Source organism: Corvus kubaryi, unplaced genomic scaffold (genome assembly GCF_017639235.1).
Source record: "Corvus kubaryi isolate FWS band 111438036 unplaced genomic scaffold, C.kubaryi_AGA036_p1.0 37179, whole genome shotgun sequence".
Classification (NCBI taxonomy): Eukaryota; Metazoa; Chordata; class Aves; order Passeriformes; family Corvidae; genus Corvus; species Corvus kubaryi.
In genome coordinates, this window is record NW_024581049.1 from 758,111 (window position 1) to 772,013 (window position 13,903).

Genomic DNA, 13,903 nt, shown 5'->3' on the forward strand with positions numbered 1-13,903 from the left:
GGAAGGAAGGAAGGAAGGAAGGAAGGAAGGAAGGAAGGAAGGAAGGAAGGAAGGAAGGAAGGAAGGGACAACACTGAGGGGAGGAAGGAGGGAGGGAAGGAGGGATAAAGCTGTGGACTGAAACCTGAGCTGCATTTCTGCATCCAGAAAAGGCTGGAAAGGCGTTACTGCACCTCAGAGCTGGATAACCGATCCCACGGATATCAATTAACGGGAACGGGGCCAGAGCCAGGCGTGCCACTCAGCGATCAGCTGGGGTTGGGAACAACATTCCCAGGTGAAGCCCCCAGCACAGCAGGAGCCAGACCCCTGTGCAGCAATAATAAAATCTGTAACACAGCACGGAGCTGGTTCATGTCTGTGAGGGGAAAACAACAGAGAAATCTGGAACCCATAACTGATAATTAATAACTGATAACTAATAATTGATAATTAATAATTGATAATTATTCTCTACAGCCCCATGAATACCCACAGTGAAAAGGAGATGCTATAAACAGGAGGCATCAGCAATGCAACAATAATTATTATTATTATTATTATTATTTTAATTTCTCGCTTTCAAACCATTTTCCACCTTCATTTTCAGCTGTGGCAAGACATAAAAGAAGGCCTGGTGGTTTGTATGATTTCCTGAATGAACTGCCCCATTTCCCCCAGCAGATCTGTGGCATCCTGTTCTTTCTGATGCTTTTTCCCTCTCATTCCCTGTCTCTGTCAGGCCACCAAGTGCTCTGGTAACATTTGATTTCTGCGGGGCCCAGGGAGTTCCTGTCACAAAGGAGGTTCCTGTGGACAGATTTTCAAATGGGAGCTTTTGGGCCAACAGATCTGCTCCAAATGGTGACAGAAATATTACAGACAGTCCTCAGCATGAGATCTAAGGGGGCTTTCAGTCGTTGGGACAGATAAAAATAAATACCCTGCAATGGATCCCTAAAGGAAATAATCAGGTTTGTGTCCTGAGGGGCACCGAGGATGAATCTGAAGGGGGAAGCAGGTCAGGCAGGGGTCACTTTATCAGGAGCTGGAAATATAAGGAACTGAAATATCAGGAGCTGAAATATAAAGTTCCACTAAAATCCAATCTAACCTTTCCCCACATGGATGAATTTCATTCCCACCCCCCCTTAATTCATTGCAGAGGAAGGAAAATTCCCTTGGAGATCCATCTGCAGCACTGGAAATCCCTTTTCCAGGGGTTCCTTGTTCCCACAGGTGAGAAATGGAGGTCCAGGGAAAGGCTCAAAGCCCCACAATTAATTCCTCCAGATAGAAAACACAAATCCCCCTTTGTGCTGATGAATCACCTCTGGATTTAGTGACAAACCCAGCAGGAAAAGTGATTTTATTTCCCTAAGAACAGCTGGAGCCAATAGAAATTTTGAGGTCTATCTATTTTATTTATTTCTGCTCAGTAGTTTTGCCCTGAATAACATTTTAAACCTCTTTTTATGGGAGTGGAATCTATTCCAGAGAAGTGAAGGGGAAAGAAGGGGTATCAGGTGGGAGATTTGTGGGACTGCAGCCACAGCCAGGCCCTGTTTGCTCCAGGAGGTGACAGTCACTTGCTCTGATTGACACCTTGACTCAGCACAGTTTAGTTTAAACTTGAATTAAACCAGAAATAAAATCTTCCCCTACATTTACAAATATCTGCACTAGGAATTTTTCAGGAACAGCTGAATTCACGCCTGGATTTAGCCGAAAATCCCCCTCTGGGCATCTTTGCCGTATCCATTAAACCACCGGGAAAGCAGCGCAGTAAGCCAGGACTAGAGGGGTTTGTTTTAGAGCAGGGCTGAGCTCAGCCACGGCTCCGTTCCATTTCCCAACTCTGCCCAGCAAAGAGAAGCCTCCTTCCCCAAATCCCGGAGGAGAAAAGGCTCAGCTGATCCCAAATCCCCCCTCCCTCAGCCCCAGGCGCCTCTGCAGTCACTGTCACACCTGCACAGCTGAGGCTGCCCGTGGCTGTGTGAGGGGCGGTATCATCATCATCATCATCACCATCAGACCATCAAATATCTGTAATTCCCACAAGTTTGGCCTTGGAGCCGAGTTTGCCTCTCCTGCAGAGGCTTCTCCAGGCTGCCTGGAGCCTGGGGAAGGGCAGAGATGCTCCTGAGAACCAGACCCTCCCTTCCCTGGGTGTCCAGCCCTTCCCTGGGTGTCCAGCCCTTTCCCAGGTGTCCAGCCCTTGCTGGCACTCATTCCAGGCTGGCATTTAGAGCCCGTGCAGCTCACCTGCTCCTGGCTGCCCTACTCCCTACCAGGAATGTCAAACAGAGCAGGATTTTGCTCAGGAGCAGACGAAGAAAACCCGGGGCAAGTCCCGTTCCCAGCACCCGACCCGGACCTTCCCTTCGTAGGGACAAAGCAGCTCCTGCTCCAGCTCCCAGCCAGAGCAGCCCTCGTGGAGCTGGAGAGGGGAGGGAAGGGACAGCAGAGCCCTTGTCCCACCTGGGCCTCCTCCAGCCCCAAGAGGTGTCCCGGGGCCACCTGCGCTGTCCCCGCAGGAGCCAGCCCAACTCCAGGGGCACACTGGACACAGCTCCTGTGCGTCCCTGGCTCTCGCTGGGTTTTCTCGCCTCCTTCCCCCTCCCAGCGCCAGGCAGGAGGCACAGGGGACGCCCAGCTCCCCCCCCAGCTCCCCCCCAGCACCCCCGGCTCCCCCGGCTCCCCCGGCTCCCCACTCACCGCGGGGCTGCGGAGGGGCCCCGCAGGCGCCGGGGCTGTGCAGGAGCAGCAGCAGCGAGAGCAGCAGGGCACCGCAGATCCTGGCCATGGCCGCGCCGGGCTGCGAGTGCGGGGCAGAGCCCTGGCCCCGGGTATTAACCTGCCCCGCTCCGGAGGCTCCGAGCCAGCCCCTGACGCGCCGGGGGCCGGGGGGGCAGCGAGGGGAGAGGGGCAGGGGGAAGGAGCAGGGGGAGATGCTGCTCCAGGGTGGGGAGGGGGCGATGCCCAGCCCTGCCCGGCCCCGCCGGCCCCCAGGCCCCCACAATGGCCCCATTGCTGCTGGAAGGGCACGGGGAGCTATAAAGGGCCCCGGGGCGGGGGAAGGTGGGGAATGTGGGGATGGAACAGTGGGGCCAGTGAGAGCAGCCCCGGGGAGCTGCGGTGGGGCTGTCAGTCAGCGGCTGCTGCCCGCAGGGCTGGGCAGAGCAGAGGGGCTGGGGGTGCCAGGCAGAGCCAGGAGGGGACAGCACCAGCGTCACACAGGTCCCCTGGCAGTCCCCGCTGTGCCCAGCCCAGGACAGCATCCTGCGGGAGCGGGAAGGCAGAGGAAGGTTGGGGAGCACGGCTGAAAAGCCGGGAGGAGTTTTCCTGCAGGGAACAGTCGCTCCTCTGTGAGGCCGAGCCCCTGTGAGCAGAGCAGGGAGGGGAGAAAGGGATAAAACCTCCAGGCTGGAAGCCGAAGCAGATAAACGGAGGGGCGGGGGCCGGCCCGAGCTCAGGGCTTAGGCTGAGCTGGCAGCGCAGCGCTCAGCTCCGCACACACGAGGGAGACGCAGCTCCTGCCGCAAACCCAGCGATCCCCGCCAGCCGCCGAGGCCCAGGGTGCTGCGAATGAGGCGGAATCCGAAGTTTCCTTTGCGGAGGAGCAGGGGGGATGTGGTACGGGGGAAGAGGGATTTAACGGCGGCTCTGTCACAAAGCGCTGCATCTGGTTTCTGGTTTTTAACCACTGCTTTACGCTGCTGTCGCTCGATTAAAGCCCTTCTCCGATGGATTGGGTTCTGCTCGCCTTTTCCAGCAGCACATCCTTGGATCCCTCATCCATTTAATCTGCACCGTGCGAGTGCAGGGCCATGCAAAGCTCCTTTAACTCAAAGCCCAGTTTCTCTTCCCTTATCCAGAGTCTCTCTTTCCTCCAAAAGCTCTTCAGCAGCCCGGGAGCTCCTGGGGAGAGAGGCTCTTTGATGAGGGGAAAAAAGGACCTGTCCTTGCTGAAGCTGCCAGGCTCCTCTTAACTCTTTAACATGAAAAGTGTTAATTAAAATACCCAAATCTGGCGATGTTCTCATGCAAAACCAGCGTGGATTTGTCCCACTGTCTTCCCACAGCAGCAATCCCAGGCTTTCAGCCAGCCCTGGAGCCGACAGCTCCAGGAATTTTCAGCCAGGAGGAGGAAATGCTCCAGGTGAGGGATGGAGCAGCTCTGCCTGAGGAGAGGGTGGCGGGATTGGGATTGGGCAGCCTGGAGAGGAGAAGCCTGGAGGAGCAACAGGAAAGATGGAGAAAGACTTTGGACAAGGGATGGAGAGACGGGACACAGGGAATGGCTTTGAACTGAAAAAGAATGGGGTTAGATGGGATCTTGGGCAGGAATTGTTCCCTGGCAGGGTGGGCAGGGGCTGGCATGGAATTGCCAGAGCAGCTGGGGCTGCCCCTGGATCCCTGGCAGTGCCCAAGGCCAGGCTGGACATTGGGGCTGGAGCAGCCTGGCACAGTGGGAGGTGTCCGTGCCATGGCAGGGGTGGGATGGGATTTAAGGTCCCTTCCACCCCTTCCCTTCCTCTCCGGATGCTTTCATGGGTACATTTATAAAATCATGGGTTTAGTGCGGTGCAAAGCCCTCAGTCCCTGTTCCCTGATCCCCTCGCGTGTTCACACACAGCCTTCGCTCCCCAAATACACAGAACTGCCCCCGTCCACCATCAGGGCCCAGAGTGAAATAAACCCCCGAAATCCGGGAGGTTTTGCCCTGGACCCGTCTGGGCTGGGATTCTTCCTGTTCCCCTGCCCTGCACACAAGGATCCCTTGGTGCAGACAGCTCTTCCTCGCCATGAATGGGGATCATTCAGAGCCCTCCATAAATGCAGCCTCTATGGCTGTTCTTGCGGGGGAAATATAAAGTTGCTCTGTGTCATTCTGCTGTTAATTAGCAAAGATAAATACATTTCAGGTGGATATTTTCACCAGCAGAGTTTGTGGCACACAAGCAGCATTAAAGCCTCGCAGAGAGGGCGTGAGGCAGAGGTGTGCTGGGAGCTCTGGGGCTGCATTGACGCCTCTGGAAAAGCCGTGTTTATTTTTAAAATATGAAACATCATTTCTGCCTGGGCCCCGAGCAGGGAAACACTGGAGTCAATATTTCAGGAGGAAAATGTGCATTTGGAGCTCTTCCCTAGCCCGGCTGCAAGGTAAACACACAACCCATGGACGGCCTGTGCCGGCCCCAGTGTGGCCCTGCCGCTGTTGTGGCCTTCACGTGTCCTGGCACGGGGAGGCTTTTCCTCCTCCAACACCCTCAAATCCATGGATCCCGACTCCAGAAGTGCTGCTTTAAGACACCAAATCACCACTTTCCTTCCACTGATGGAAAACCAGAACATTTTGGTCTCACCTTGCTCCTGCTGAAGACAAAAGGTTCAGAGTCCCCGTTCAGAGTGCTGGGCACTGGTGAGGTCACACCTCGAATTTTGGGGGCAGTTTTGGAAAAGAAGGACATGGAGGGGCTGGAGCGTGTCCAGGGAAGGGAACAGAGCTGGGAAGGAGCTGGAGAATTCCTGCGGGAGCTGGGAAAGGGGCTCAGGCTGGAGCAAAGGAGGCTCAGGGGGGCCCTTGTGGCTCTGCACAAGTCCCTGACAGGAGGGGGCAGCCGGGGGGGTCGGGCTCTGCTGGCAGGGAACAGGGACAGGAGGAGAGGGAACGGCCTCAGGCTGGGCCAGGGAAGTTGAGATTGGATATTTGGGAACATTTCCTCGGGGAAAGGGCTGAGAAATGTTGGCTCAGGTGGAATCAAGGAAGTGGTGGAGCCCCATCCCTGGAGGTGCTGAGAGGCCGTGGAGGTGGCCCTTGGGGACACGGGCAGTGGTGGCCGTGGTGCTGCTGGGGGATAGAAGGACTTGGTGATCCCAGAAGGTCCCGCCTCAAGGACTCTGAGATTCCAGACTCCAACATGAGCTCGGGAGCTGCAGTTTGTCCTCCCCAGCACGGACAACTGGGAATGATTCTCTGCACCCAGGCAGGAGAGAGCTTTGGTTTTCCTTCACTTTCAAAGCTCTGCAAGATTCCCCAAATTCCTCACGGTTTCCTCGTTGTTCTCCTTCGGATCCTTCGTTGTTTTCCGGACAAATTTCCTGGTTTGCAAATCCCTGTTTTGCCGAATCCCTGTGACAGAATTCCACTCTGCTGGATTCCTCCACCTTCAAAGTGCCAAATCTGCCAGACTTGGGGCAGGAGCAGCAAAGTCCAGCTTAAGGATGAGTCCTGAAAGTCCTAACATTAAAACATGAGAGCAAAATTAAAGCTGGGAGAGGTGGCAGCTCCTCATTTGTCAGCAGCCAAACACCCCAGATGGAATAAACGACATAACTGCAGATCTTCCTCCATCGCAGCCCTTCCTGGAAATGCTGACCAGCTGGTAAAAGCCAGGAAAAACAATGTTTGATTTCCCGTGGTGCATCTCCCTCGTGCCGTTTGTTCTGCTGGAGTTTTAGTTCCGAACTGCACTTGAGCTTTGGGTTTCCCCATTCCCAACAAACACCCCCCGAGTGCATTTAATATCTTGGTGGGAATTTCACCCTGCAGCAAACCCGAGTGCTAAAATCAAAATGCAGCAGCAGCCCCTGAGGCCCTGCCGTGGAAATGACCTAGAAAAATGGGACAGTTTTCTGGGGGGAAAAAAGGCAATCAGGGAGCTCAAGGTGTTCCCAAACTTCCAGTGGAGCTCCAGCAGAAGGCAGGATGAGGAAATCACCTCTGCCAGGAGAGGTTTTGAATGGATATTAGGAAAAATTTCATCATGGAAAGGGTGGTCAGGAATTGGCACAGGCTGCCTGGATGGAGCCAAATCCCTGGAATTGCTCAAAAAATGTATGGATTGGGCACTTCGGGATGTGGTTTCGTGGTGACCATGGTTGGACTTGAGGACCTTAAAGGTTTTTCCAACCCTAACGATGCCATGTGTTAAATACTGGATTTGTCTTTTGTTTTTTGGAGAACTGGACCAGAAATTCTTCCCCAAAGGGATCTGGAGGGTGCCAGAGTCCCTCTGATGAGGCAGAATAAAAAGGCTGGGAAGGGAGCAGCAGCCAAACTCGGGGTTGTTTGCTGCTGGTTTTCATTTCTCTCTAAACAAACCGGGAGCTGTAGTAAACACAGCTCTGCTGCCCTCCAGCCTCCAGCAAACTCCAAATGCTCCGTAATTCCTGCCTGCTCCTGGCTTCCTTTGATGCTCCGGGTGAGTGTTCCAAGCTGCATTCCCAGCTCCACTTTTCACCCCCTCAGAGAAATGGTGACAAAAGCTCCAATTTTTGTGTTTTCCCCCCACCATGTTCCTATTCTGGTTTGAGGGATGGAGGGGCCCCGCCCACCCTCCTGCATCCCCATTTCCCACCCTGGCAAAGTGGAATTACATCAGCGGGATCAGAGCAAAGCGTCCGACAAACGATGCAAAGGACGGGCTGGGGAGGCAGGAAATGGCTTTAAAAATAACCCAGGATCAAAGGAGTTGCTGTTTGTCCTTCCAGCTGCCAGCCACCCCCAGGGCTGCTGCTGGAATTAGGAGAGGCTGCCTGTGGCTGGGCCTCGTTTGTGTGTTTTATGGGTCACGCTCATTTCACGGGGATCACTTCTTGTTTGTTCCCCGTGCCCACAGCTGCCCCTGGGCCGGAGCTGCCTCCTGGGCACCGTTCCTGCCGCTCCACTGCCCACCTGCCAGGCTCTGCTCCTCCATCCACGCCTGGATTCCCGCAGCTCCTCCCTTCTGGCCTGGCCCAGGAGTGCCTGAGGTTGTTTCTGTGCTGGAAATGGCTGGGGTGGCCCGAAAACTTTGTGCAGTTTTGGGTGTCGTGATAGGAAAAAGGTCTAAAGGGGTTAGAGAGCAACCAAGGAGGGAGATGGGGAAGGGTCTGGAGGAGCAGCTGAGGGCACTTGGAATGTCCAGCTGGAGCAGAGAACTCTGGGATCATTTTTTGCTCACTCATTTGTTTAGAAATCAAATTATTTCTTCCTTCACTCAGCTGTCAGACAGCACCGCCCAGAAAGCAGGCCCACGGTTTGGAAGCCATTAACATTTGTTTTTTAATTGAAACTCGTCTTTGGGGTCGCACTGAAAGCACAGAAGATGCACCCGCTCAGGTGGGAAGTGGCAGAGCAGCGCTGGGCTGGATATTCCGGGTTGCTGTCAATCATCACAAGCAGGGGGAGAGCTGCGATCCCTGTGGGATTTTCGTCTGATCCCTTTGCTGTAGGAATTCTGGCTGCAGGGCTGGGCTACCCCAGAGAAAATTCCTTCCCTGTCCACCCCCCCAGTTCCACTTCCTAAAGGCCTCACTGCTGGGACAGAGGAGAAACAGCATCGTGGTGGCACCGAGTGGAGCTGGCAGGGCCTGTGCAGCCCTGCAGCCCACAGCAGCCAAATCCCTGATTCCAGGGCTGGGAACCGGTGCCAGGGTCAGGAAATTGAGGTGCCAGAGTGGGACAAGGCTCCAGCGGTTCCCAGCAGGATCCGGCTGGGACAAGCTGGGATAAGCTGGGAATGGCTCTGGAGTGAGGAGTGGGACTCTGCCGGGGGGAGAGGCACCAGCAGCCCTCGGGGTCACCTCTCCCCCGGGCTGGGCTCAGATGGTCACGTAGGGAGGGGGGCAGTCCTTGGAAGGCAGTTCCAGGGCTTCCTCATAGGACGGCAGCACGGCCTGGAAGAGAAGAGCCGCGGTTACGGATCCCAGGGTTTCATCCTGGAGGGTTCCCAGCCTGGACCAACGCAGGGACAAAGAACCTCGAGGGTTTTAGGGCACGAAGGGCAGGAACCCGGCAGAGCTGGGGGCAGCGGGGTCCAGACCCACCTTGTGCCAGTCCCACCCCGTTCCCTGGACGATAAAGGGCCCAGGGCTCCTGAATGAATCCCAGCATTCCATGTCCTCCCTCTTTCCTTCCCATCCATCCTTACAACACCGAAAACCCAAAACTCTCAGACAGAAAGGTGAAGAAAAAGCTGTTTTTAAACACTTTTAGGGACAGAAGCTGAAGTCCAGCTGGAATTAACCCCAAATCCCTGCATCAGGGATCACGGAATCCATTCCCATTTATCTGCCGTGCCTGAGCTTCACCTTCCTTGCTCATTGACTTTAAAGATTTAATACGGAAGTAAAATTAAACTGATATAATTTAATTAAAAACTGATTATTAGCGCTTGCTGCTGCGGATTTGAAGGGCTGGGAATTCTCTCAGACCCCAAAAAAGCAGGGATAAGGATCACCAGTCTGAAGGATTCCTGCTCACGGAATAAATCCATTTTTCCTCACCTTTTCCACAGCTTGTGGATCCACTTTCACCTCCTCCCTCCTGCTGGCTTTGATGTACTTGAAGCAGCTCAGGACACACTTGAACATGTAGGCCTGGAAAAGAGGGAAAGGGGAAGGAAAAGAGGGAAAGGGGAAGGAAAAGAGGGGAAGGGGAAGGAAAAGAGGGGAAGGGGAAGGGAAAGGGGAAGGAAAAGGGCATTTTCCCATTGCACTGCAGGGCAAAAAGGGCATTTCCACTTTTGCCACCAGCCCGCCAGGGATTTTCCTGCTCTTTTCTCTGGAGGGATAAACTTGGGACCATGATCCCAGAGCCTTAAATCTGTGTCCATCCTTCCCTAGGAATGTGATGATGAACCACACTGGGATGGGACTGGGATCAGTAATCCAGTAAATATGGAGTGATATAAACCCATCAAAACTCAGCACTGGGACCTCTGAGACCACGATATCCTGAGGTAGGAGAGGAAATCCACTTTTTTCAGAGCAGGTTACAAAGTCTGGATGCCTCAGGAAAGCACCAAAGGCACCACAGAGATCCAAGGACTGCCCCAAAAATCCCTTCATTCCAAAAATCCCATTTTTGCCCCAGCTCCACCTCCCTGACAGGACCTCCGGGCACCCCATGGATTTATCGGAGGCAACAAGTGGAGCTTTTCTGAGGAAAAAGGATCGATTGAGGGGCTGTGGCCCAGGGAAAGAAGCGGGGCCTGTGGAACTGGCCCCGTTAAATCAATATTTTCCCTGCTCCGAGCAGCGCAGCGGAGTCGTGTGCCCGGTGTTTGGGTTGGCCTGGGAACGCGCACGGGAACAGCCGGGATTTTCAGGGAACACAGGGAGTCACAGATCCCGAAGGCGAGGAGGGCGGCTCAGCATTCCCAGGACAATGAGGGCTGCGTGTGCTGACATGAAGCCAAGACAAGGAGAAAAAAGGAATGGAATATCCGAGCTGAAAAAATCCATCTTGGAATGCCAGAGGTTGGAGGAAAATCCAAACTCTGAGCATCTTTTGGGAATAGTGCAAAACCCTTCCTGCTTCCAAAGCCTCTTCATCCAGAGAGCAAACCTGGAGCTGGCATAGAAACCGGGTGAAAACTCCACTCACCCATGGAAAAACCCAGTAAATATAAAATAAAAGTAAATCAAAATCACACAACAAAGGAAGGAATTCCCTGATTTTGGTTTCAAAAATAAATGAAAATCGTACGAGAAAGCAACGCACTCCCTGATTTTGGTTTGAAAATAAAATCCTACGGAAAGGAAGGCATTCCCCAATTTTGGCTTTGAAATAAATTAAAATCACACACCAAAGGAACGCATTTTGGTTTTAAAAACAATTAAAATTGTACAACAAAGGAATGCATCCCTTGATTTTGATTTAAAAATTAAAAATTAAAATCACACAGCAAAGGAATGCATTCCCTGCTTTTGGTTTGGAAATAAATTAAAACCACAAGGAATGCTTTATTCCCCTTAATTCCTGCTTTCTTATCCCTGGGGTGCTGGAGGGCTTTGTGATTCCGAAGTCAGATAAGGATTAATGGAATATTTGCCCACCTCCCACCCCTGGAAGTGTCCCAGGCCAGGTTGGAGCAGCCATGGATGGTGGAAGATGTCCCTGCCATGGCAGGGATGAGATGGACCTAAACTCCCTCCAACCCCAGTCATTCCACGGATTTGGGGTCACTCGTGGGCGCACGGAGCAGCACAGGGAATTGCCTTGAGGTGCAACGTCAGCATCCCCCACCCTTGGAATGCTTTTTCCAAGGAATTTTGAGCCAGTCCTGCCACCACAGGTAACACGGCCCCAGCCCCACCCTGCCCGGGGCTGGGAGGCTGCAGGGAGAGAATTCCATGGGTTTTTGACCCGTGGAAGAGGTGCGGGATTGGCAGTGGGATGAAAGGATTGGGGTCCTGATGGCTTTTTTGGGGGAGTTCAGCAGGACCTGGGCGTTTGATTATCCCCCCCATCCCTCCTCTTACAGCCCCAGCACAAAAACCGGCTGCAAGTCCGGCATTTTGTGGGTGAAGCTGTGGAAAATCCCGATGTTTGCCAGGTCAGGGAGGTTCCTGCCAGCTGGGGCCTGGGGTTACCTCCGCTCCCGCTGCGCATTCCGTGCAAACGTTAAACGGGGTTTGAGAGCGCATCCACACCGAGCTCCCCCTCCCCGTGGCTCACCGGGCCCACCTGGGAGCCTCAGGATTTAAATGTTTTCTGACTCACAGGCAGCACTTTCTGCCCAAGTACCTGAAAAATCTGGTTTTCCTCGGTGAGAAATCAGTTCTCCGAGCCACTGAACAACAGAGGAACAGAAACCCTCTCCCAGTGGAGCCTCCCGAGGCACCAGCAGCATTTAGCTCCCGGTTCTAAGGAACTTTGGGAGCATCGGTGTGGAGAGCACCAGTGAATGTCTGCTCCCACCAGAGGAACAGCCACTCAGCCAGGGGAAGACCTCACCTGCTGCTCTATAATCTCATTTATTCTGGCACATCACAGCAGAGAACTTGGCTGGGGATGTTTTCCACCTTTTTTTCCTTCTGGGGGGTGATGGGCAGTGACAATTTGGGGATTTAAGAGGGGTTTTGCTTTGTAGCTCCCACAGAAGTGTAAAGGCAGGGATTTGGATAATCTTAGGATAAAGCACGCTGAGGCACAGCTCCCACTGCGCCCGAGGAGAGCCCAACAAGGCAGATTTGGGAATTAAAGCTGAATTTTCCTGGGACAGCCTCATTCCAGAGCCCTTTACCTTGAGGAAGAGCACGGCCAGGAAGGCGATGGTGAAGGTGATCATCACTTTGGTGTATTCCTCCGCTGGCAGCCTCTGCAGGGTTGGCAGAGTGCCCTGGGGGGAGAAGGGAGAAGGTCTCAGCCCCAAACCCTCGTTCCCTGTGCCAGGGGCACCCACGGAGAGGGGCTCAGGGTTCAGGCAGAACAAGGGACGAAGGATTTCCACCAGCAGCGGGATCACTGGGATATTGTTTCCCTCCTGCTGCTTCCACTCCTTGGGCAATTTCTATTTAAATTTCTATTTAAATGAGAACTTTTAAAATTTCAATTTCCACTTTTGCCACCAGCCCACCAGGGGTTTTCCTGCTCTTCTCTCTGGAGGGAGAAACTTGGGACCATGATCCTAGGGCCTGAAATCAGTGTCTCCATCCTTCCCTAGGGATGTGATGATTCCACCAGTTCAGAGCAGCACTGGGGTGGGACTCATCAAACATGACTGTTTAATAAAGATGAGATTTGAGGCATTTCTCCCTGAATCAGTCTGCTCTGCATCTGGCATCCACCAGATTCCTACAAGGAAAACCACGGTGAGTTTTTCTGGAACACGGGAGCTGTCAGTCGGGAACAGCACCGGGGAGAACACGGGAAACCCTCTGTTGTCATCAAACTGAGCAGTTCTGGATGTGCCAGGGGGGTCAGAGAAGCTGCACAGCCTTGGAAAGGGGATTTATCGGAATTCCCAGTGTGGAAAATGAGCAGAGCTGGGTCCAGACGTACCCCACTGTCGGCAGGCTGGAGGCTCAGGTAGGTGGGCACCTCCATGTAGGAGCTGCACAGGGTGAGGATGCTCAGGCAGAAATCCAGGAGCTGCAGCGCCAGCAGAGGGATCCTGGAGTGGCCCTGCTGGGGGGACAGGAATTGGGTTACAATGACAACATTGGGTCACTTCTGCCGATTCTTCACACTTTGCACAGGGCCTGTGATTGGTCACACCGAGTCCAAGCCACTGAATCCCCTTAAATTCAACCCAAACTTTCACTTCTGGCCCAAAGAGTGAGCAAACCGTTTGTGGGGCTTCATCCGAGCTCCACAGAACCCTCTGGCCGGAGCAGTGACAATGCCAGTCGGTCTCCAGCAACCCCCTCCTGCCAGGGGCACACCCAGAGCCACCTCCCCCAAAGCCAGGAGGAAATCCGCGTTCCCAGCCGGGGGGAATAAACGGGAAATAACTGTTCCAGCTGCCACTGCTTTCCTTCAGCCTCCAAGGACTGCAGCCTGGCTCCAGCCACGAGAAACCACCTCACCTCTGGATCCGGGATCCTAAAGGTCTTTTCCAAATTAAAGAATGCCATGAAGAACCACAGCCCAAGGTAACAATCTTTCATCCCAGCCTAAAGGATCCCATGACAAACCACAGCCTAAGATAACGATCCTTCATCCCAGCCTAAAGGATCCCATGACAAACCACAGCCTAACAATCCTTCATCCCAGCCTAAAGGATCCTATGGAGAACCACGGCCCAAGGGAGCGATCCTTCATCCCAGCCTAAAGGATTCCATGGAGAACCACAGCCCAAAGGAGCGATCCTTCATCCCAACCTAAAGGATTCCATGGAGAACCACAGCCCAAGGGAACGATCCTTTATTCCAGCCTTCCAGGATCCTAAAGGTCTTTTCCATCCTAAAGGATCCTATGACAAACCACAGCTCAAGGTAACAACCCTTTATTCCAACATAAAGGATTCCATGGAGAACCACAGCCCAAGGGAACAATCCTTCATTCCAGCCTTCCAGGATCCTAGAGGTCTTTTCCATCCTGGAGGATTCCATGAAGACCCCAGCCCAAGACAACTATCCTTCATCCCATCCTAAAGGATCCTATGACAAACCACAGCCCCAGGTAAGGATCCTTCATCCCATCCTAAAG

General features: G+C 53.6%; 2 protein-coding genes across 3 annotated transcripts in view; both read right to left on the reverse strand.

Moving 5' to 3' along the window:
* Positions 1 to 2,862, reverse strand: part of MATN1 (matrilin 1) — a 16,354-nt gene extending 13,492 nt beyond the window's left edge. Inside the window, exon 1 of the mRNA XM_042021938.1 lies at positions 2,698 to 2,862. Coding sequence (XP_041877872.1) covers positions 2,698 to 2,785 — 88 coding nt within the window. The 5' untranslated portion in view covers positions 2,786 to 2,862. The remainder of the gene's footprint in view (positions 1 to 2,697) is intronic.
* Positions 2,863 to 8,004: 5,142 nt separating this feature from the next.
* The window catches only part of LAPTM5 (lysosomal protein transmembrane 5), a 17,001-nt gene continuing 11,102 nt past the window's right edge, over positions 8,005 to 13,903 (reverse strand). Inside the window, exons 5-8 of one of the 2 annotated variants that reach the window (XM_042021939.1) lie at positions 12,755 to 12,880; positions 11,997 to 12,092; positions 9,253 to 9,345; positions 8,005 to 8,643 (exon numbers count right to left, since the gene is read on the reverse strand). In XM_042021939.1, coding sequence (XP_041877873.1) covers positions 8,569 to 8,643; positions 9,253 to 9,345; positions 11,997 to 12,092; positions 12,755 to 12,880 — 390 coding nt within the window. In that variant the 3' untranslated portion in view covers positions 8,005 to 8,568. The remainder of the gene's footprint in view (positions 8,644 to 9,252; positions 9,346 to 11,996; positions 12,093 to 12,754; positions 12,881 to 13,903) is intronic. The other variant, XM_042021941.1, reaches the window with a different exon arrangement.